The sequence below is a fragment of the Pagrus pagrus genome (genome assembly GCF_965226575.1).
Source record: "Pagrus pagrus genome assembly, chromosome: 5".
Taxonomy (NCBI): Eukaryota; Metazoa; Chordata; class Actinopteri; order Spariformes; family Sparidae; genus Pagrus; species Pagrus pagrus.
Window position 1 is genome coordinate 17,710,495 of NC_140189.1, and position 24,580 is coordinate 17,735,074.

Genomic DNA, 24,580 nt, shown 5'->3' on the forward strand with positions numbered 1-24,580 from the left:
TCCGAGTCCGTTAGGTAGTTTTTGTGTAATCCTGCCGACAAACCAATCAACCAACAAACAGACACGGGTGAAAACAGAACTCCCTAAAAACTTTATTTCACCGAGGAGGCAGTGCCTCACGTCCTGCGTTACACAGCGTGTTGTGTGTCTGATGCTCGTTCTCATTAGCTCACATAAAGTGTCACAACACTTTGGTGACGTTCCTGTCTATTGTGAAACCAAAATTGAACGCTGACTTATTAATTTAATCCAAACTCTGATCTTTTTCTAAACTTAACCAAGTAGCTGTATTGCCTAAACCTAACCAAGCTACAACTGAAAACTGGGAATAGTCTTTTAAATACCCGCAAACAATAAATTCACAAAGCCTGATAGTCAAAATCCAAAACACAGAACTCTGATTACACACGGGAAGCAAACTCTGGTTACCTGCATGAAATTAATGTGCATGATCCACTCAGCCAGCAGGACTCCTAAAACATGTAACTGAGCATCTCAGTACCACATCACTTAAAGGCCTACTGTTCCAGAAGGTTGTTTGGCACAAGGTTTCTCATAAAACCACCAAAATGGTCTAACAAGGCAGATGACCACTTTCCATGCACATAGATGTGAGGTCAAATATACAAAAAATACAACACAAAATACCTTGATATGGATATTGTGACAATATTGTAGGGATGATATTGGTACTTTCACAAAATACTGACACAAGGAGGTTTTTTAAAGAGACAGAGGGCCTCCTCTGACAGGAGGGACATCCATGCAATAGATGCTGTGTGTACAGAACAGTATGATCAATCAGGATGACACAGTTATAGATAGATTGATAGATAAAATGTGTTTTTCTTATCCTAAATGTAAAATGCGTGTTTGGGGAGTCCTGGGCTCTCTGTGAGTCGAAAACTGTTGCACGCTGCATCTTAAAGAACTACATGATTATGATATCAAAATTTGATAGGGGGAGACGAATTAATGTCATGCGTGCAGGCACATTCAAATGTTGAGAGAGAGAGTGAGACAGAGAGAGGGAGACTCGCAGATAGAGGCTGACATGTCCCCATGTCTATAAATAGCCCAGAGAGGCTGATAGTCAGGAACAAAGCACTTTACACCAGCCATTCTGACAAGCGAAGGAGCACAGGGACAACAAGGCACTGCGTGAGTGTGTGTGTGTGTGTGTGTGTGTGTGTGTGTGTGTGTGTGTGTCTGACAAAGTTTACTACGTCTGCTCCCTTTCCTCAGGTCCCAACAGACGCACTCCAGAGACTCTCCCAAAACATTTAATTAGCATCTGCACTTTATCACTTTCATTATTTCCAGCCTTTCTCCCTTCGTAATGTCCCTTTCACTTCTTCCTCAAACCCACCTCCCTCTGTCTCCCCTGCTCTCCTCCCTCCACTATTGACTCCCATCACTTCTGAAAACGGCTTCAGCGATAAGAGCACGCGAAGCACAAATGTGCATTTCTCTCACTGCAGAATTTACTCCTGTGTCTCTCCTCCTTCCACTCTTTACCCTCTGATCTTTTTATAACTCCTTTTCCTCCCAACTGCTTACACGTTGTAACGGTGCAATCTCGCTTTTTTCGCCTCCTGCCTGCGTTGTCTAGCACAAACAGCAAACAAGAGGATGTGCACCGGTGTTCGACCAGGCAAACACGCAGTAGCTGCATTTGTTTTGGTTTAGTAAAGCGGGACAAAATTCTTATCACCCCCCAATCTTAAGTCGCTCACTCCCTAAAGCACAGCGGGGCTTACACGAAGCCGAGGACGAAATGCAACTGTTCAGTTCTGATAACGCTGATTACACTCTGCTACCACAGTCAACTCCCAATTTGGATGTCTGTATTGCTGCAGGATTCTTCACGGCTAAATCCCCATTAACGCCGCCTGGTGTTGGAATCTGGTCCGGTTCTCACCTCCAGAACCCTTCCGCTGATGTATCTGCTGCACGTCTCACATTTCACCCCATACTGGGCGTGGTAATCTGCCTCACAGTACGGCACTCCATCCCTGAGACAGAAGGAATAAAAACAAAGCTGCTGTAGTGTGTCAAATGCACAGTTTGCATGTGTATTTGTGTGTTTTCTCGGAGTGAAAGATGCTTTGAGATTCCTCTTTGCGAACTCACTTGCTGATGTACTCTCCCGTGAGGACCATGTTGCACGTCCGACATCTGAAGCAGCTGACGTGCCACTGCTTCTCCAACGCCAGGAGAGACTGACCCTGCTTGATCTCGTCTCCACACCCGGCACAGTCTGGACAGGGAAGAGGAAGAAGGAAGAATGAGTAAAGCGAGAGGAGAAGAAGAGGAAGAGGAAGCAGTGGAGCCAGAGGGACAAAGTGAGCCAAGGTGTAATTGTACATCTTTAAACACCTGCTGTGCTCCTAAGTGTAGTTTTCTAGCCCTGTGGCACGGCCACTTCCCTAATCAATAGTCGTTCTAATGCGGGTTATTGCAGAGCTGTGAGGCTTGTTCTCTCAACTGTAAGCACTGTTAAACATGATTGAATGTAGGCAGGATACAAGCATCTTAGAAACAGCCTCAGGGCGAAAACAGTTGCATAAACCGCCCCTCATATGAGACATTTAAGAATCTCTCTCTGTGTTTTCCTGACACAAACACTGTACACATTCACAGTGTACATTCCACTACCCTCAGCGTGACGCCCAAGCAGGCGTCACCGAAAGACGCGGGACAGCGCCGAGGCTGCAAATGATGCATGGCTGCAGAGCGTCAAAATGCTGAAAAAAGGTCAGCGTTCCATTTGTTTCCATTTGGAAGACGTTTGGCTTAGCTTAACCTTTTCTGACCCGGTCTGCTGCCCCGAGAGAAGACTGGAGTCACAGGGGACCGCTCCACTTAGACCTGTCAGCCAAGACAAACTGTGTTTTGCAGTGAAGAAAAAAACAAAAAAAAACCTGCAGTGTATTGAGTCTCTTTTCTGCAGTCCAGATAAATCTTATCTGTCATTTGGTGGTGATAGTGCTGAGTCTATCGGGCCAGACTGTTACTGTGCACAACTGATTTTCCTCTGAGTCATGATGCAGTTCCCATTTTAGCCACCGAATGAAATTGGTTTTAGATCATCTATAAATGATAGAACGGAGCTTGTGACACGAACTCGTTACAGATCGTTAAGTAAAAGAAAGAGCCCTGGTGTCTGAGTCTTCAGTGAGAGGGTAGGATCACAGCGTTACATAACATGTTTACTTCAACACAAGTTTTCAACACAGAACATTGTTATGATGTGTTGAGTTCTTACAATTCTTTCTACATAATGTTGCTTTAAAGGAGTATTTTTCTTGAAATACTTTTTTTTTCATCTTTGTTAATGAGAGTTAGAAAATAATATCATTTCCACTTTTAAATCTTTCTGTTTAATATGAAGCTACACTCAGTAGGTGGTTAGCTTAGCTTAGCTTAGCTTAGCTTGGCAAAAAGACTGGAAACAGCTAGCCCCACTGCCAGCGGGAAACAAAGTCCACCTACCAGCACAAGCTCACAAATTAACAGAAGAATCGGACAATTGACTATATAAAACTGCTTGAGCTTTGCTTGAACTTTAGACTAATGGCCAGCAGGGGGCGACTGCACTGGTTGCAAAAAGAAGTCATTGTATGAGAGTCTTATGAGAAAATGACCCTCCTTCTGCCTTGATTTATAACCACAGTAAAACAGTTTTGTAATGAGTTTATGGCCTCAATCCTCAGTTTCAAGTCTGCTCCAACACAGCATGACGTTCATTTTGTAAATTACGGTCCCATTTAGGGTAAAAATAGATGGTAAGCAGGGTTTGCTTTAGATAAAGCAGGGTGTGCGACAACGGAAGTTCAAAATGCTGATCGTCATGTGATTCACGAAGACAGAGACAGTTTTAAGCGGGCAATTTAAATGCATGAATACAGAGAGACAGAAGTACGATGATTGGTAGTTTTTAGTTAATACATGATCTATTGATTCATTGATGATTTACAGTACTGGGCTGCTAGTATTTGCAGCTAACTTCCGAGAACTATTAACAGGCTTCAGGATCTGCCATTGCTTTTTTTAAAAATGGTTCATTGGGGTAAACGGAGATGACGCGACTCTCTCTACTGAAGGTCTCTGATGGCAGTCAGATCCAATCAGGATATCTTCCCCAGCACCACCCTCTCATCCAAATATGGTCACTTCTGGCTCCAAAAAAATAAGATGGCAATGACCACAATGTTAAACTGGAGGCTTAAAAATGAACCAATGGGTGACATCATGATGGATTTAAACTTGCTTCGGGCAGAGCTAGCAACTGTGCTAAGCTAAGCTCACAGGCAGTGTCATGAAAGTGACATCAAACTTGGCAAGAAAGTGAACAAGTGTGCTGCTAAAATGTTGAACTATTGCTTTGAGACACAAAGAAGGATTAAGACAGGCAGATAAAACTTTCATTAAGGTTAAGAAACTAAATTTCTCAGGGTTAGGGTTTGGTCAGTGATGCATAAATAAGCAAATGTCCTCTGATAATACTTTCCACTGTGTTATTTTAGTGCCTGCTCCAAGCCTTTTCCCCTAAAATAATCGTTTTGTACCAGCTGAATGTAATCCCAGCACTTTCGCACACGCAGAGCATACATTTGCATTGTTAAATACTAAAAAATGACTGGGCTGTAAAAGCCAGTGCATTACATTTAGTGGCTGCACTCTGTGTTCCCATCTCATAGACTGCCTCCCCATAAGACCGAGTGATGAACATGTACCTGGGGAGCCGTTTGGGTTTTATTCTCCTGAATGGAGCGATCTGAGGAGGACAGTTATTCACTGCCTCTCCACCGTCTGTTATTACTGCACAGCCAGTGAGCAGCAGCCTGTTGTCTGTGCGCCACACTTAACAAATGATTCACTATCAATCACGACTGCTCTGTTTTGGGATCATAATTTGTCAATTCCATGCTTTAGGTAGACTGTTTTAGACTGTCTACCTCATGACAGACAGGAAATACAACTCATTTTTTATTTGCAGCATGCAAACAACTAAATAGCACATGCAGGAATATGTGACCTGATGTACAGTCAAATCACATCTTCTGTTCTCTGCATGTTGACAGTAATGAATGAATGATGTGTCTGTTTGTGTTGCATTATTCTCAGCTGGCAGATCAGCACGACAGGTCCGACCACTGATCTGACAGACACTTGATTAGCTAAATGAGCTAAATGGGCCTCACGGACACATCGCATTAGACTCGCCGCACTGTAGCGCCTGGTGGCCCTAAACAGAACGGACAAAGCGAGGAGCGGACGCCGGACTTACGGCTGGGCCCGTGGATCTTGATCGGTTCATTGGACTTGACGAGTGTGTGCGAGCACTGCTGGCACACGCAGTCCTTCCCGCTGAACGTCACTCTGTCTCCGATGGGGAAGGGTTTACTGAGGAGAGAAAGACAGAGAGAATTAGCACACAATGGGAGATGGAAATGCCTGCAGTGGTTCTGTGTGTTTGCATTACATCAAAGTGTACACATGGAAGTAACGAACGGGTGCGGAAACATGACTGGCTGACAGACGAGCCATAATCCAGCTGACACCAGCTAAATACAGTGCGACATCCTCTATGAACCTGAAAATACATTTCCAAACGGGGAGGGGCGGCGAGTTAATGGGACGTTGATTGTTGCGGGAGCACCTGGCTGCTCTGTGATTAAAGAGGTGATAATTTGACGCTGCCACAGGCTTCTGAAAGGAAAACCAGCTCTCTCAGTGAGAATGAAAACTTATTAGGGAGACTATGCCGAGTGCATACTGATCCTAACTGCCTCTTTCTCCTCCAGTCTGTCCGCCCAGCTTGCTCCCTACACAGCTGCTGCCACCAGGTCACTGTTTTGTTAAAGGGTAACTACACTAATTTCACACTTTAAAGCGTGTTTACAGGTCTTGGGGAGTGCTACTGCATATGTGGAAAAAAGAGTTGCATAAAGCTGTTTGTGGCTTCAGAGGAAGCAGTGTGTAAGCTGATAAATTACCCCCAATGATGTCAGTGGCTAGGTTGCATTGTGGGTAATGTAGGTGCCAGGTTTTGAAAGCAGTCCACTTGTTCAACATTATAATCCTTTAACACTGTCCGAGTCACAAGGGAAAGTTTAAAAACAAATGATCAAAACAGATACAGCAGAATCAGAGATATCGCCTTTTTTCTTCCATATATTCTTCCTTTTCGAAACCTGCATATTATATTCAGCTTCCTCTTTTATCAAATATACAGTAGTATTCCCCAAGACCTGTACACAGTGTTGTTTAAAGTACCCATACTTGAGTGGGATCTAATATTCAGCTGATTATCAGAAATTGTTTTTTTTGTATCTAATTGCAGCTAAAATAGATTCATTTAACTATGTGTCGCTTTGGTTCTGATAAAGCCTGCAAGTTACAAAGTAACTAGTAACTAAAGTTATCAGATACACATAGTAAAGTAAAAGTACAAAGTACATGTCCCTCCAAATGTAGTGGAGTGGAAGTATAAAGTAGCAGGAAATTGTAATACTCAACTCTCAAGTACAAGTACCTCAAAGTTATATATAAGTAAAGTACTTGAGTAAAAGTACTCAGTTACATTCCATCCGTGCCTGTAAACACTCTTTAATGTGAAAAATTGGTGGCGTTACCCTTTAAAGCTATTACAAAGCTTAAGAAGAGTAAACACACACATGCAGACAAGCAGGGAACACGACAGCAAGAGAGAGCCTATGAAATCAAATTCACCACATCGTCGCGAGGCACTGTAGAGTTTTCGTAAGAGTCGGATTGATTTCTTTAGGATGTGAGAATGAATGGGGAGCTAAAAGGCTTAGGGAAGGCTGTTTAAAAGACATAGACGGCAGTAATCCTTTTACTCCCCCACCGCGGCCTGAAGCCAGAGCCAAGACCCAGAGGGAGGCTAGAGTCTCCAGCAGAGCTCACACTCAGCACATCCATGTAGGCACTTAGAGACGTACGGAGGCTTGTGCAACGTTTATGCGCAGCTGCGAGGGTTGCGAGCCCTCGAAAGTGTGTGTCTACGGGAGTGGGGAGTATTTTACAACTGTTTCAGTCACGGAAATGGCACATATACAGCGCTCCAGGTTTGCTCCTTTGTGCTGTTTTATAATTCAAAGGATAACATGCTTCCATAACACAGAAAGAACAGAACACATGAGCCAGCGGGGACGTTTTACTATACAAATTATTTAACAAAATGCTCCCGTAAACACCGAAAGGGACACAAAACAATGAAAACTGATCAATTGTGTTATTTAGGTTTTGTTTAAATTTCATCCTTTAGTCCTAAACTCTGACCTCCAAGCCCAAAGCCCCAAGCCCTAAACCCTAACCCTGAAACACTAGACCCTAACCTGAACACTAAACCCTAAACCCAAACCCTGACCCCTAATGCTAAACCCTAACCCCTGATCCCTAACCCTACCCCCTCCCTTACCCTGAACCCTATAGCTAACACCAATCCCTAACACCTATCCCTAAACCCAAACCCTAACGCTAAACCCAAAACCCTAACGCTGACTCGAACGCTAAACCCGAAACTCAAACCCTGACCCCTATCCCTAAACCCAAACCCTAACCCCTGAGGAAAACCATCTGTTCATATCAATTTTCTGTTTTCTAAACATAGAAAACTACGTAAGGCTGTTTTTCACGGTGTGTTTATGTGTCGCCTTCCAAGCACGATAGGTTAAATCTTTCATCGGTGTAAGTACCTGACCTCAGTTATCAGAGTCTAATGTCCAACTCAGGAAATGCAGTTATGGTGCAGAAGTAGTGTGTATGTCTGTGTTTGACCTTGGGTTTACCTGTGTGTTGCTCTCACTCCCTCAAGACGCTCTTGCCTTCTCAGCGCTTTAAAAATTTACTCTGTTTACATATTTAATGCATGTTTTTTTTTCATTCCTTTAAAAAAGGCCACTGAAGCAAAGCTATTTCTGGCTTTAGGGATATGAACTCTGGCTTTGATCAACGCCATTTTTTTGAAAAAAAGAAAAAACATCAGCGCCGAAAAGTGAAACTCGCAATCTGCCTTCATTAGAGCTGAGAGCCGTGATGACAAAGAGAAAGTGGGACGACGATGAAGACATAAAGGGAGTCTATGTGAGGCGAATGATGATTAAGAGCAGGGAGATGATGACGGTGACGATGAAGATGATGAGGAGAAGAAGGAGGAGGAGGGGAAATGGGAAGAGGAAGAGGTACAAGAAAAGACTGTGAGCAATGTGACAGAGGGCAGACGGAGCAGGAAAGAAGAAATTCACCCTTTGGCTTCTCGCTGTCTCTTCCGGTTGACTCCACATATGCTGACGCGCGTGCGCACAGACACACACACACACACACACACACACACACACACACACACACACACACACACACACACACACATCCCTGTCACTGCCAGGACTGCTCCACTGGCTGTCTCCGGCCAGTTGGTGTCAGTTCAGTTTTTTTTGCCCCCGGCTGCTGGGCATGGCCGCATGTTTATCAGCCAGCGTTGAGCAGATACAAGACAACGGACACAAACACTACTTTCCTGGAGGGAGGTGAGGAAAGACGGCTCTTATGTAAACCTTATAACACATCAAAACTGACGGGGAAGGGAGGAAGAGAAACACAGAGATGGAGAAGAATGGAACAGGAAAGAGATGAGAGAGAGAGAGAGAGACAAGAAGGGTGAAATGGTGAAATAAAAAGGAGCCAACAGGGATGCTGACTCTGAGTTCGTTCAGGAGGAGCTTAACATGAACACTGATGGAGGTCAGAGGAGAGATGGCCTACTTTTACTAAATCTGACAGCGGGAAACACCGGGTCAGCTTACTTTACTGCTGAATCGTGACTCAACTCAGCAAAACGACAGACTTCTCCAGCTTTCCGTTCAGACGTTTATTGACATTCAGGAGCTGAGATGAGCCCGAATCAAGAGCTCAACCGTTAGCATTACTAAACACACTGTAAAGAAATAAGTCACTTTTCTTATTAGGAGGGATGCAACTTTAGCATCCTTTGAGGAAGAGGTGCATGGTCAAGGGGCACATTTGCAAACAGTCGCACATTTGTTAGCCAGTAGCTCCACAAATCCTCTCCTGTTCTCAATCCTCTCCTCATGCATACAAATATGGTTTTACAGCCAATAACAGACAAAGTTAGCGACTAACTGGTTAACATAGTGGAGCATTTAGCAGCTAAAGAGCCATCAGAAGTTGGAGGAGACCAAAGCAGAGCTAAAAGGCACTCTCTCTTCTAAATGAATGCTATTGTCTGCTGGATGTGCTTCTAACACATTAAATAAAAAGTCAAAGGTTGAAAATGTCAGTTGTGTTTACAACTTGCACTGCATTGTTAAATTAAATTAAGATACTTTATCACACTGATAGAAAAAGATCACAACACTGAGCTCAGATAATGGGATTACAGAACAGAGGTGACTGTGTCATACAGCACAGATCTTCTGAGCCCATACAAAGTAATATCAGAGAGTGCTGCAGCATCACTGATTTTAAATTTGCGATGAAATCATGGCTGAAATCAACCGAGTCGTGTACCCATCACACATAGACGCAAACACTTAATCTCAGGAGATCTGGTTGTTATTGTTGTGGTGTTTTAATGTTGTGAAATCTTATTGTTGTTGTTGTTGTTGTTGCAATTGCTGATGGTTTTATATCATGAATATGTCTTATAACAGTATTTTTTATTTATGATAGTGTTTATTTTCCTAACAAAGATGTTGTCTTCTGCCCAGGGACGACAGATGTAAATTAGCTTGTAGCTAAATTTGGTACAGCTAAGAAGCTGTGCACTGTCCCTGTCAAACAAACAAACAAACAAATAAATATTTAAAGAAGCAAAAAAGTCTAATTGTCTCATATTTGCAGGATATATTAAAGGATAGATAATACAGAATGAACAGTCAGTGTGCCAAAATCACTTGACAGCTGACATATTTACATTGCCTCATGCTCTAATCTGTCCTATAACAAATGACAAGCTGGTGAACATATTTGAGTATTTAGCAGCTTAAGGTGATCAGAAACACGATCAGTAACATGTGGCTGTTGGTGTGTGTGCACGTGTACCTGCACATGCTGCAGACAAAGCACTTGGGGTGGTACGTGCGTCCCAGAGCGGAGACCACCTCTCCTGTGATGAAGCTGTCACAGCGGTCGCAGCGCGTACCATACAGACGCTGATAGTCTGACGTACAGATGTACTCGCCCTTCTTCTGGAAGAAGCCCGATCGAGCCAGGTCACAGTTACACACTGTGGAGAGAGCAGGTGAGAGGAAGTCAGAGATCAGGACGTACAAAGCACGAAAGCAACATGGAGTAACCCGTGAATGAACAGATGTTTCTGTTTTCCGTCTTTCTTTAGTCTTAACCTGTTTGTGTGTGTATGCGTGCTTGTGTTTGCTGTGTTTATGTTTGTCTTCACACACGACTGCTAGCAAAGATACTCAGCTCCAGACAGTGGTGAGCCAATTTGCTCTGATGGGGATATAATGATATAATCAGTGGAAAAGTCATTTTGTTCAAAACAATGTGAAGAAGGAGACAAAACAGCAGACCGCAAGTTCCCAGCATCGCCACAAAATCGTCTACAGATTCATTCAACACTGACGGCGAAGTCACCAAAATCATTTACCCGGTGTGTACAAGGTGAGTGCTCAATTTGAGTATACTGTATGTGTGTGTGTGTCGTTACCCTAAGAGGACAATATGTGCTACAGCACTTTGCCATGTAACTGAGAGTGAATTCCTGCGGGTGTAACAATACAGCTAAGAGGTGTTTTCACAGATCAGTGGTCGGTGTGGCTGCTGGTCTCTGGTTTCTCTCAGTCTATGTGGTTCACCAACAGGAAGAATTGACAGTTATTGTAACCTCTGGCTGGAAAAGATACATGGTACTGATGAAGGTCACATGCTAAACAAATCCATATGTTTGCACATATGCATGTATAAAACAGTCACCTTTTTCAAAAAATTGCATTAAGCATAAAGAGTGTAAACCTTCACCGCTGTTGAGCTTCACCCTCTATGTGCGCATTATGGTCTTGAGCCAATGATTACTCCCCCGCAGTGACGCTGGCACTGTAATTATACAACTACAATTATCATGTAACAGACCTACAACCATCATGTAATAGCTCAGCTGGCAATGCCACGCACACCAACCGACCAGTTCTGCCCAGGGTTGATATTTCAGAAGATATGCTTATTTGCTTGATTGGTTGGCGTAGCTGAGCGAAAAGAAGGAATGTAAAACAAAATATACAAATAAAAAAGTTTGCGGAAATAAATAGGGTGAAAAATATTACTTAAATAAATAAATACATTAAAAATAATAATAATAAATTAATAAATACTTTGGAAATTAAATGGGAAAATAAATAAATATGGAAAATAATACAAAGGTAAATAAATAAATGTGAAGATTCTGAGAGAAATATAAATTTGTATCACATGTAATAAATTAAAGAAGGCCCACATTTACTTTTTATAGTATCTTTGGTTTATTTAAAGTTCACCAAAAAATTCTAGTGCAGTCATTATCTACTCACTCTCATGCTGATGGAAAGTCAGGTGAAGTTTCTAAGTTTCACCATCTACTTCAGTTGTTTAGGAGAATGCTGCAACTCTGTTTTGCTGTGAAGCTCCAGAAATGTTAAGTAAACTTTCCATTGACATAAGGGTGAGTAGATAATGACTACATTTTCATGTATATCATTTTTTTATTAAGCCATTTATTTCTCTCTATCAGACCAGCCTATTTCTTGGCAACAGGCAACCAGACAGTCTTTGTGCCAAACTAAGCTGCCTAGCTGCTAGCTTTATTATTACATACAAGAGAGGTATCTACCTTCTCATCCAACGAAGCATATTTTGTGTGAAACTATTCCTCTAATGCCATTTCTTGCTTCTAGACAGGATAAAAAAGGATGTGCTGCCACCCTTTTCTGCATGCCAGACAATGGTCCAAGACAATACTCTCTGAAATGATGAAAAGATGAATGGACCTCTGGTTTTCTGAGACATGAAGAGCAGATCCTAAGTGTAGAAACCTTCAGATCCTCCTGACAGACCTGCAGCTGAGGTGAAACAGGAGGTCATGGATTGGCATCAGAGACATTAAACCCCAGCTGCTGGTAGATCGAGCAGACGCACAAGATGTCAGAACCAGACAGCAGTGAGACGAATAACCTGAACAGCTTGGATTATACTAGGAAAGAGTAGCTTGTAGCTGGCATCAGTGGAGCATACATTTACTGTAACACTAGAAATACAGACAACCTGAGGGGAGGATCTATATTTGACGAAGGAGTCTGAATATGTTTTTTCAGTTTCTCAAATGCTGTTATCAAATTCCTCACTGAAATTGGTAACTGATCTGACGGTAGTGCACGTCCAGCAAAAATTACCCATTCAAACGTATACTGTTTCCACGCTGAAGCCAAACCGCCGACCGTTATCACAGCATGTAAAAATGGATATACAATCTACGAGAAAAATATCAGGTTAACAATATAACTCTGCTGCCCGTAAACGAAGGTGGATTGTGCAACAGTAAATAAAGCGGCAGACATTTTAAACTTAACAAAGCATCATTCTGTTTGTGGTGAAATGAAGCACCTCGAAATACCAACGACTGGCTGCTAAGAAATGGCTTCATCCTGGCCGCTGGCAGGCTGAGGGTTCACTGACACACACACTCAGACACACACACACACACACACATGCATAAACCCTTCAAAGGGGCTCATTTAATCTCAAGCTGTTTATGAGTGGAGCGTATTGACTTAATGGTGTAATAAAAGATCAATGGGCCCTCACTTAAAAACAAAACAATCTCGGCTCCCACAGGAGGATGGGAACACATAAATCCATCCCCGATGAGATGGCAGCGCGTGTGCGTGCAGAGATGGGATGATGAAACGGGACAGTGTGTATGGCGAGATATGATGATGGATCTTTATCATCGCGACAGGTCACTGGCATCAAGGCACGGCGGCTGCAGAAGGAAAGCGAAGAGTGAAGAAAAGGGAAGGCCAGAGCTGAGATTTAAAGTAGCCCGTTTATAAAAATGTGTGTGCGTGTGCTAACCACATTTCCAGAACCGCTGAACAATGGCACAGAGCTTCAAAAAGTGTCCCTGTTGCATTTCAAACCAATGCTCTCACCAGAAACCCAAATCACAGGCTATCTGATGCCTTCGTGGAAAAGGGGAACGGGAGAGTAAATATTTCCACATCTCCGTAATGGAAAAGAAAAATCAATGTGTTTTGAAACGGTCCACTTCATTAATTTAATAAAAACATTTTCAATCATCTAAAACTAAACTGGAGTAAAACTCTCCTCTCATTCTTTTTTCTCCCCCTCCCCCTCCTCTCTCTCCATCTCTCTCTCTCTCTCTCTCTCTCTCTCTCTCAAAATGACTTGCTTTTCAATCTGCGCCCAGATTGATTTTCAAATTACTGGAATCTGCTCAATTAGCCTAATGCACTTCATTAGCATACGGACGCCTGACCAAATCACAGCCGGCCGACTGGATCTGCTCAGACTGGATTGGCTGGGCTGGCTGGATGGTTCACCTGTTCTGGCTAATCACATTGTTTTCTTCTGACCGGACGATTGGCTGGTTTCATTGCGAAGGACGTCCCCCCTCCTCAGTTGCCATAGGAGATGTAAACCTTCCAGAGCTGCCCTAGAGACAGTCTGGATGATGTGGCGGCGGTGGCACATTTGGTGTTGTTGTGGTTGGACCGGTGGCTGCAAATGCCAAATGTTGTCAGTGACGACGCTCTACCTTCAAGTCAGTTTGAAACCTACTGTGATGGCAAAACACCTCAACTGGATCATTGCAATCAAGTTCTTTCTAAATGTGACAATAAAATATGCTCAATCATAGTATTTTCACATGCACTGTATATATGTGAAGTTTACTGAGTTAGATATTTTGAATGATAATTTCTTGTAAAATCTAAATATTGCCCTGATTTAGGGCAGTGTTTGCAGACATAACTGACATAAATAAAGTTTTTACAGCTTAAAATAATATAAACTGAGATTTAGTTTGTGTTTAAATTGTCACAGTTTACACAAAATAGGACTCGAATGCAGACACAGAGAGGCAGGCAGGTTTCAAATGGCAACTTTTGGTTTTGTTACCTGTGACTGATGAGTCAGATTGAATAATTTTTCACATAACTCTTACAATTTATCTTTGAAATGACAAAACCATAATTTGTTGTATTATTGTAGGGTTGTATTGTGACATTACAGTTGGATTGGATTGAATTAAGTACTTGCAAAGTTGACAATAACCCCCACATTTACAACAAAAGGAACTTTTGCACCTGCAGCCTGATAGACCCCAAAATAAATGCAAGTTTTCCATCTTTAAAAGATGATCATTAATCAAACCCCCAGTAGAGCCTCTACTTTTCATTCTCATTTTAGCCGTAACCATTAAGCACAAGTTTTAAAACTCATCCCTCCATATGTTGTAGTTGCCAGTGCGGTGGGTGGAGTTGGGTCAGAGCTTCTCTGCTGCCGCTGCAGAGACGTGGCTTAGCTTGGCTCCGAGAAGAAAGACTTTGGTTTCAGCCGTACAACCAGCACCGCATGGTGTGGACACCCACCCATAAAAACAACAGCTCAGTGCAACCAATGTAGAACCAGTCTGGTTTGCCTCACTGTCCTGAGAATGGGATGTGGAGATTTATACTGAAGCCACTCATGGGAAAGTTATGTAGAATTCCTAAGCTAATGAAAACTGTTGTTTATAGGAGAACTGTTTTACTTTATGGAGACATAGTCAGAGGTATCATCAATTAGCTTCCTTAACCACATTATCAGCTTTGCAAGACTGAACTACATCAAAGACTTCATTTCATCTGTTTGCTCGTTTTATGATCTTTCTCTGAATGCGCTCTAATGAGGGAAGCTGAAAGATGCTGATTCCCTCCTTCATATTGCTCTTTTTTGGCAGGAAGTTAGCATCTAGAGATCATAAGTCTAGTGATTAGAGGTTAGCATGTAGGCTGGTGTCTGCAGCTGTGGTCATTAGAACAGCGCTGATTAGGCACCCACAGGGGGTCCGCATGATTGGGTATTTATCTCCAGCCAACAGACGCAATTAAAATTCCCTTCTCAAAGTCGGCCCAGGCCGGAACCCCAAAATAGTGCTGGCACCCCCCGCCTCCTCCCCGTCTCTTTCTCTGTCTTTCCGTTTCAAGACGGCTTCCAAATCTTTGTGGCTCCGGGCACAAGGTCCGCACTTTATCTCAATTTGCACCTTCTTTCCTGCTCTACAGCCACGCAACCTTCCCTTTCTTTCATAGAGTCTCCGCATTCCCCCACAGTCTCCCTCACTGAGACTCTTCCCTGAGCTCATTATGCTACTGTTAGGTCTTCATAATGTGCTATTAAGTAAATGGACATGCTTTGTACAGTGCGTCAAAGTACCCCCGCTGCACATTCTAATTGTTTTAGTGCTTCTGTCAACATTATGCTAATCTGCAAGGCTTTTCTCAAGATAATAGGGGCAGCTGCAGTTAAGCAGAGAGGCATGTATGTAGTAGGGCAGTGGCACGTTTCAGCGGGAGGGGGTATTCACCTATTCACCCCCACATCTGTGCTACCGAAGTGGGGCCCAGGCTCCTCTGCCCTCCCCCCGTCCCCTGGATATGAGCCCTCTGACAGGAGGAAACACTTCAAGAGTAAATAATGTGTTTTCTCAAGTTGTGCCAAATCGCAGGGTGGGAGAAGAGGCCACCAGACAGACAGGAAGAGGAGTGAGACAAAAGTCCACAATCACAGTAGCAGCTTTGTGAGGCTGTGCTCATTGATGGTGCTTTCAGAGAACATTTGCCAATTAGCACGAAGCACAAAGTACAGCTGAGGCTAATGGGAGTGCCACTCATTTTGGTCATAAACCAAAGTATTGGCACATTTTCATATGACGATAGCGCCAGACTAAAAGCCAGAGATCACCAAAGTTAGTGTGGTTCATCCTCTGGGGAACATGAATGGCATATCACTCTATGCGAAAATGTAAACTTGCAGCTGGCACTAAGGGGATCATTACAGTCATCAGTATTCATCATCTGGAAATAATGAACGTTAAACTTTTGTGTCAATCCATCAAGTAGATATTTTACTGAATTTCACCTGCTGGTGGCACTTAAGGAAAGGATCATTCAAATAAATACAATTCATCCTCTGGGGATCTTGACTATTTGAACTGAATTAATGGCAACCAGTCACATAGATTTAAAATTTTAGGTCTGCAGGAATCATCCACAGGCGACTATGAGTTCCTGTACAAAATTTCATGGCAAACTATCCAATAGTTGTCAAGACATTTCACTCAAAACCACAAATTACAGCCTCATAGTGGCAGGGAATATATATCATCTCATAGCAGAGCGAGAGGAATAGTCAGGCCATCACCTAAGTCATCAGGATTCATCCTCTGGTGACCATGAGTGCCTGTACAATATTTCATGGTATTTCATCCAGTAGCTGTTGAGATATTTCAATCTGGACCAAAGAGGTGGCTGACACTGCCATCCCTAGAGCTATACCGCGAGCGTGGCTATAAAAAAGAAGAGAAGTAACAGAAAACAGAAGTAGATGTGGTCACAGAAAAGGGCAAGAAGACAGAGAGAGAGGCAGCTTCAGGCCAAAGCAGAGAGAAATCGTGCATGAGTGACAGGGTTCCCCTAGCATTTGGCTGCGGTAGTTGATGGAGACAGATGGCTGCCCAGTGGAGTCCCTTCATACCAGCAGACCAGCCCCGCTGCTCGGGCCTTCAGCTTTTAACCCTCCGAGGACTGACGAGACGAGGGAAAACAGGCGTGAACGGGATCACAGAAACACATGGATAACCAAACTGCTATAGACGGTGCCTTGTATTGTGACACGCAATAAAATCGCTATCCGGCTTCGGCTACATGTAGAGATATACTGGTTTAGTGTTCAGGGTTTGTCGCTTAATGATCCTCTTTATCACTGAGAAATCCCTCCTTCACTGTGTCATACACTTAAGCACCTCACCGTGGCACACACACATTCGATCCTACAGACACTTAAAGACAATAGACGGGGCGTCAGTGCGCGAAAATCCCTCTGGACGGTGACGCTTGAGAGAGACAAGCCGAAGGAATAATCCCTGTCATCTATCCCAGATCCGTGGAGAGTCGTCAGGGAAAAGCGCCGCTGCATGCCGCGCTCCCTTCTCTCGCCGCCGGAATCTCTCCCTAGCAACCAGGCATTGGTGTGGTGATTGGACCAGCGTGCCAGCGGTTGCTATAGCTACAGGAAGCTCCCCTTCCCTGTAACCCCCCCACTTTTTTCTGTGCTGTGTGTCTCTTTTTCTGTTTCTCCTCATAACCTCTCTTTGTTTTCTCTATACTCTTCTCTCACCATTCGTCTTCTCCTCTCCCTCTGTCCCCTCCACTATCTCCCTCTCCATCTGTCTCAGTCTTTCCCTCCTTGCCACCAGAGAACAGAGCGGCGGTACGGTACCGTATAGGTTGGTGTTATTAACACAGGGGCTGAGTGATGGGGGTTAATGGCATCCAAAGAGGAGGCTGAACTGACTGAAACAGGTCTGCAGAGAAAAAAGACAAAGATGCTGCAATTTTACAAGAGCCCTGTTGAGAATACCCTCTAGAAACGGAGCATTAGCAGAGCAGTCAAGTATTTTTCTGACCTGTCTGTGTAAATCTGCGACTCCCTTTAGAGCTGTTTTACGAGAAAAATAAGTTTGATCTCAGACAATAAATAACTACTGGGAGCAGCCCGGCAGTTTATGTGTGAATGTGTCTCTGTGTATTTGTTTCGGCGCTTCAGCCCGGCTGCGAGGGGAAACGCGCTCATTTTTGCCTCGGCGTGTGATTTATATGTGTGTTAGCTTTGCGCTCGTGCCACTGACAGGCCGCGCTGTTTCTTTTGGAATCTAAGAGTGCCAATTATGCTTCAGAGGCGAGGTAAGTGTGGTCACTATGTCATTAGGGCAGTATGCACGAGTCAGCCCGTCTGCTCGTAATATAACACCACATCATCCATACAGTAGAGCCTGCCGCCACATAATCCACACACACACACACCCCCGCTGTCTTCTCTGTGTCTGGAGTTGATGCATCAATCTGCGAGCTGGCTTCTGTCTTCAGCATTTTCCACAGACTTCTTTCTTCGCGAGCTGATTGCGTGGCTGTTTCTTCATGCTACAATCAGTCGCTGTATAATGGGTTCAAATGAGAGGTTAAATGCACATGATTAGTGATCTGTTCTTCTTCTGACTAATGCATGAGAGAGGAATTATGATAATGTGGCATCTAGAAGGTAATGCGGTTTGATAAAGTGTGGGCAAAGACAGAGGGCGGGTAAAATGATGGATGGATGGGATGGATGTGTTTGCTCTCAGAGTAACTGTTTAAGACTGGTATGATCATGATGTTAGGGCATAGTCAGCCCTTTCTGCCCTTCTCGAGACAGAAATAAAGCGAGAAGAAGGAGGGTAGGAGGAAAAAAGTGGGAAATAGCTAAGATTTTGTGTCATGGTTTTGCAGTGGAAGTAAAGGGACTGAGGCGCACACAATATCATTGGTCAAGGTCAATAAAACCTGCGTACACTCACTGATTGTCTGGAAAGACTGCCCAGCAAAGAATGAAATCAAATGTTGTAACACGGCCCAGTCACAGACTTCATAAACACGTCCGACAGATAAGGCAATTGGCTGCTGACAGCGGATTGTCGCACTGGTATAATACAGTTTAGCCATTAGCCTCCAAATCGCACGGCCCCGCATGCCAATGTCATCCTGTCCCAAGATGAGAAATTGATTTCATGCTTGGGTGACTGTCATCAGGAAAGAAAGGGAGGACGCAAGAGAAAGAAACAGAGGGAGAAAAACGGAGAGAAAAAGAAACACAGACCGTAGAAATTCAATCTTAAATCCTGCTTCGGCACTCGCAACCATTCAGCCTCCGAAAATATACAGGGGCGCTAATGGAAAGCAGAGGATGGAAACACAGACAATAGAGAATAGATGGAGTTTATGAAGTTCAAAAGCACATGCAACATGTTTGTGTGCAGTTAGACACTGAACAATAAAAGCTTTACAAAACTGCTGGCTGTGCAGAGGCCCATACAGGAGAGCATATTATGGGCACGGATGTGGCAACAATAGTGCCCCATTGCCTCATGGGACGTGGAGAGCTCTCTGGAACATGAGAGGGGAGGGCTGTCTGATAGGTGTATTTAACATGATGCTCATCGATGACAGCTTTCCATTACTGCGCCACTGCTGCGAGTGAGGGGAGAAATGAAGGAAGGAAGAGGAGCAAAGTGAGAGTCAGATTGGTATTACACTCAAGTGATGATGTAATGTTTAGGCGACACAAACAGCCCCCCCATCCCCCCTCTTCTTCTCCATTCTGCTTGCTTCCTGTATTCACCCCCCTTTTTCTCTGGGGCACAGAAAAGCGCCTACCGATTGGTTAATAGCACCATAGAGATGCTGAGAATATCCACCAACCAGGGCCCGGGTGCCCCTTCACACCGTTACCACAGCAACCCCTCACAACCACAGTGAGCGTGCACACACATGTATGGATGTGCACGCCAGTATGCCTGAGTGCATGTGTGCACTGTATGTGTGCACTGTATACATGTGTTTTCATGTGTGTGACGGCTACACGTAGGGAACGCGTAACAGCAACCCTCCAATGAATAGCCTTCAGTGAGTTTATCTACTGGAGAACAGCTCTGTGTTGTTGTGCAGCTCACACAGCAACAAACACAACTTGCTCAGCTTTGGCTTCCTCTCTTCGACAGCGGCTGCTGAAGACCTGACTGAGATATAGCCTAAAAAACAGCTTTGAAAGATCGCCCAGGAAAATTTCCTCTGTAGAATCTCCATCTTATGGAGGTGTTTTTAAGCACTGACTATGAAAAGTTTTGCTTGAAACAAGCAACTTCCAATGTTGCCCTTGAAATGACAACTGAGAGCAAATTTTATCAGCGTGATAGCTAATTAAGCTAATGTTAGCCTCATGAGGTGGTTGAAAATGCTGCCTCTGGCTAACAGTTTTATGTTTAAAGTTGACTTGATTTAAAACGAGAACACTGTAAAATGATCTTAAATGTGCACTTGATGGTTTTAAACAGTATATATATACGGCTATGTCTATAGTAGGCTATGATATTTTGGTAAAGGACTGCTGCTAAAGCTAAGAGCTCTCAGTCGACAGTCAACATCATTATAAGAAAGTTGAAGATATATGTATAGTCTAGTGAAAGATTGCCAGGGAAAGTTTCTGCTGTAAAATGTCTTAGTTTTTCTTAAAACACACAGCAGTCAGTTTTGCCGTTGAATGACAACTGTCAGAAGCAGATTTTAACAGCATGAGATAGCTTATTAAGATAGTGTTAGCTTCACAAGTTGATTGAAAATGTAACCTTATAGTTGATGAAAGTGAAAGATTGCCCAGGAAAGTTTCTACTATTAAATGCCTTTCAGTTTTTCATACATGTTAATGGGACTGATCCATTCATTAAGATGGACATATGAATAAAATGCAGTATGTCTAAAAACACAAGTCGGCTAACAATCTACCGAACAGTAAATGGAAGACTATGAAAAGGTGACTGATTCAGCAGCCAGCAGGAAAACAATCTCAAAAATCTACAAAACAAACGAACAGGAACAATCAGAAATGAATCCGTAAGAATGGAGACAAACAGATTTGTTGAAATATGTCGAGACACATCAAAATGGATATTATCTAATATATATATATATTATATATATATTAAACTGAAATTATTAATTATAACATGATTAACATTATTTCCCACTGGAAGTGACGGTTTGATACATGAGCCTTCATAAAAGAAGATTGAAGCTTGCAGTAAAACAGAAAATACATTTTCTGGTAGGCCTATCACAATTTATCCAATCACAGAGACAGAGAACTCCATAAAGAGGCGGTGCTGTCTGCTCACGCACAGAGAGCAGGATCCTCCTGTTTGCTGCTACTGTATGTCTGATGATTACTGGGCTGCGTTCATATGGTGACGTAGAGAGGAGAGAGGAGATTGCAAACTGCAAAACGGACAGGAAGTTATACGACACCAGACGTGTTGTTGCTGATGGTCAGTCTGGCCACCTTACCATCAGACATGGGTTGCCACAGAGGTGTATCTGCTGTGTACATGTACATAAATACCATAATCCTATCTAATCAATACTTCAATGTCCATTTTCTGTGCTGCTGATACAGGCTCCACCCCAGCCCACGCTCTGACTCATCTTCAGTCTGCCCTTCATATTTTCCAATTATCGCTCCTTAAAAAAGACCAAGTACATGGTTTTCTTCACCTCCACCAGTGATTCTGACTATCCTGCTGTTAAAACTTAAAATGGCACCCATATTACCCTTCGTGAGTCATACCAATACTTGGGGATTTGCCGTGAAAGCAGACTGTCATTCCAGACTCACATTCAACATTTGAGTCAAAATTAAAAATCAAATTTGGCTTCTTGTACAGAAGGGAAGCTTCTCTTCCTCCAACCATAAAACTATTTTTCAGTCTTTCCTCGACTGTGAAGATATTCTGTATTGTCAAGCTGCCCCATCATCACTTTGCATAGCGGTTGAACACTGTGCATCATCACACAGTTGGATGGACTTCCTTATCACCAATAAAAAGTAGCTATCTCTTGTTCTTCACTCTACTGCTGTAGCGCCCAAACTACCTCATCTCTTCTCTCATTTAAATCTAATAACGTCCAATCCAATCCTACAACCAGTTATTACTTAACCTTAGATATCCCTCATGTGTGAACCTCAAACTGCCCTCAAACTACAGTCTAACATCCCCCTTGGAGATTTTAAAGCTTTACTATGATGTTTCATTAAATTCCTTGTTTAATGTGCAGCTGTTTCTCTTTGCTGAATGTGTTCTTGTGAATGTTTCTCAGGTGTCTCTCTGTAAAGAGATCTTAATCTCAATGAAAGTGCGTGCTTAAACAAAGATTAAATTTAACTTGTGGGTAATAACGCACAACGCTTTGGCTTTCAACTATAAAACAATGTCAACGAAACTCAGTTGAGCCCGTGAGCAAACACAGTGGGAGAGATTTGTGGCAAATCATGTCAGATAAGTCCATAATTCTGCAAAAATGATAGTGATTATATGACTGTTAATCTATCTGGTTGTTTCTTTCAAAGTCATCTCAGTCAACATGGTACTGTGCACACTTGCTCCGGGCCGTACATCGGCATGACGGATAACATTCCTCGCTTCTTTGATTTCTAATTTGCACACGCACACCCACTTGACTGTCATGAGCCCTTTTCAGACCTGCACTCAACTCTTCCAATGCGGCGGCAATTTTACATGTCAGCGTCATGTCTGAAAAGGACTCTGAGTCATCTTTCCGGAGCATTTGTTTCTACAGTCTTGCTGAGCCAAAGAAAAAAAAAAGCCCATCCCATTCATCAGATGATCAGCTTGCTGACTTTTAGGCTTTTATACATGTAAAAACGTATACAACACAGGTAATTCCTTTTTAAAAAATTACAAAACATTACAGAAGACAGACACATGCCACAATATTCCTGTTGTAAGAGGACATGAGGATTTTGAGGATTATCCACTGTGTCTTTTGTAGGTCACCAGTGCTCACCTGTAGAACTGCAAAGCTTGTTAAGATAGTCTCATTAGACCACAGCGTACAACCGAAGGGGAAAATCCTCTCCAAGTTGGCAGCGCAATAACAAGCTACCTTAGCAGGAGCCTATAAGTCCCCTGCAAGGCACCTCTGATCTGTTCCAATCCCCACCGTTGGCTAATAGTAACACTCAGCAGGTACACTAGGAGATGGATGAACGTGGGGATAGTGTATATTTGTCAGTGTGTGTGTGGAAGGTGGTGACCAAGATAGATGTCTTGTTTCCAGTCTACTGGAACGTTCGCCCCATCTTATTTAACTTTAATGGCATTTATGGTCAGGACCACCCACACCTGGGGACTGTGTCAGACAACATATGTTTCTGTGCAGCTGTTTGTCTGCTCTCACACTTTGTTGTGTCATCTTGGATCAGGTTGTCATGTCTTACCGGTGCAGGTGAAACACTTGACGTGAAAGTGGGTTTCTTGTACTCGCACCACCTCTCCTTTGCATACTTCCCGACATCGCTGGCACCGGATCGGTCCAGAGCTTCGGTCACCACCTGCAGAGCCTTGGTGATAAGCTGCTGGAGACAAAAAGACACACATATTTAATATTGTGTTCAGGTTAACTAGTTTACTTGCTAAACTGACTGTTTGTTAAGCCCCATTTGGTTACTGTCGCTACGACTGTCAAGCTTTCAATTCAATAACAGGTTACCGTTGGACAAATGCAAGCTTGTCATTTTCAGCTGGAAATGGCACACACAGCACATATGACATTATGCTAAACGACCGAAGCTAAAGCTAAAAGATCCAAGTCAAAAAGTCATCCTTATATGATGCATGTAAAAGAGACAGAAAGAGTTTCTGAATATGGGCTGTGTGCTTTTCTCCATGGATTGAGTGTTTCGATACTTTCACAGTATTTGTATTGGACCTTGACCAGCATTATGATCTAAAGACATGAATATCACTGTCTACAACATGGGACCTTTAAAGCAGACAAAAGCACTACATTTTTGCTCCTGAGTTAAAAAATCACTCTCACAAAATTCAAACTCTTTATCCGTAGACTATCACTTTTAATGCCTGCTAATGAAGTTAAATATTGGCAGTGTCAGCTACATAAATGTGACCCGGACTAAACATTTATCAACGTTTCAGCACAGCACAGAATGCTACAAGTGAACCATCCACAAACAATAACATTATATCAGTTCAAAATCATAAAGGATTAACATTAAGAAATTGTTCGATCTATGCAGCAATCCATCAGTAGAACCGGGGCTCTGAGCACACAGACTGTACTAACTGTGTGCAGTTCACACAATAAGATCAGTGTGTAGCTCTGTCAACACTTGTTCTGAAGCTGTGAGGTCTGACACCTATGTAAGCTGGGTAAGCTCCAGGCTTCCTCTCCCACTGTCTCTGTTTTTCACACACTCTCACTCGCACACACACACACACTGCTGCCAGGTTAGAAAGTGGATGGATCCCCTTACCTCATTATGCATTAGCTTACATGACAGACTCCTGCGAGCCCGACAGCTATTTCACATCGTCAGGAGAGCCAGTTCTCACACGCAGCTGAAACAGTAATGAAATAAGTGCTTTCACAAGCAAAAAGGTCAAACTGATAGATTAATTTGATTTTAAACGAGTTCCGAAAATGAATTCATCTTAGACCTATAGAGGCTTTTTGAAGGTCCATCTACTCCTCTAGATTATAAACAGACTCTCTTATATCCACAAGCAGAGAGGCTCCCAATACAAAGAGTGTGCCAGAACAGCTGGGCTCACAAGTCTCTTATTTTGCTCTATCCTCCTTAAGGAGTATCTGAGTGGTCCTTCACTCTGTGGAAGTGGTTTAATGGCAGGGTA

At 43.1% G+C, this 24,580-nt stretch overlaps 1 protein-coding gene across 1 annotated transcript in view; it reads right to left on the bottom strand.

Moving 5' to 3' along the window:
- ablim3 (actin binding LIM protein family, member 3) overlaps nt 1-24,580 on the bottom strand; it is a 48,578-nt gene that overhangs the window by 15,842 nt on the left and 8,156 nt on the right. The window contains exons 2-6 of the mRNA XM_084353324.1: nt 23,146-23,283; nt 10,093-10,276; nt 5,294-5,409; nt 2,134-2,260; nt 1,922-2,015 (exon numbers count right to left, since the gene is read on the bottom strand). Of these exons, the coding sequence (XP_084209450.1) occupies nt 1,922-2,015; nt 2,134-2,260; nt 5,294-5,409; nt 10,093-10,276; nt 23,146-23,283 (659 nt within the window). The remainder of the gene's footprint in view (nt 1-1,921; nt 2,016-2,133; nt 2,261-5,293; nt 5,410-10,092; nt 10,277-23,145; nt 23,284-24,580) is intronic.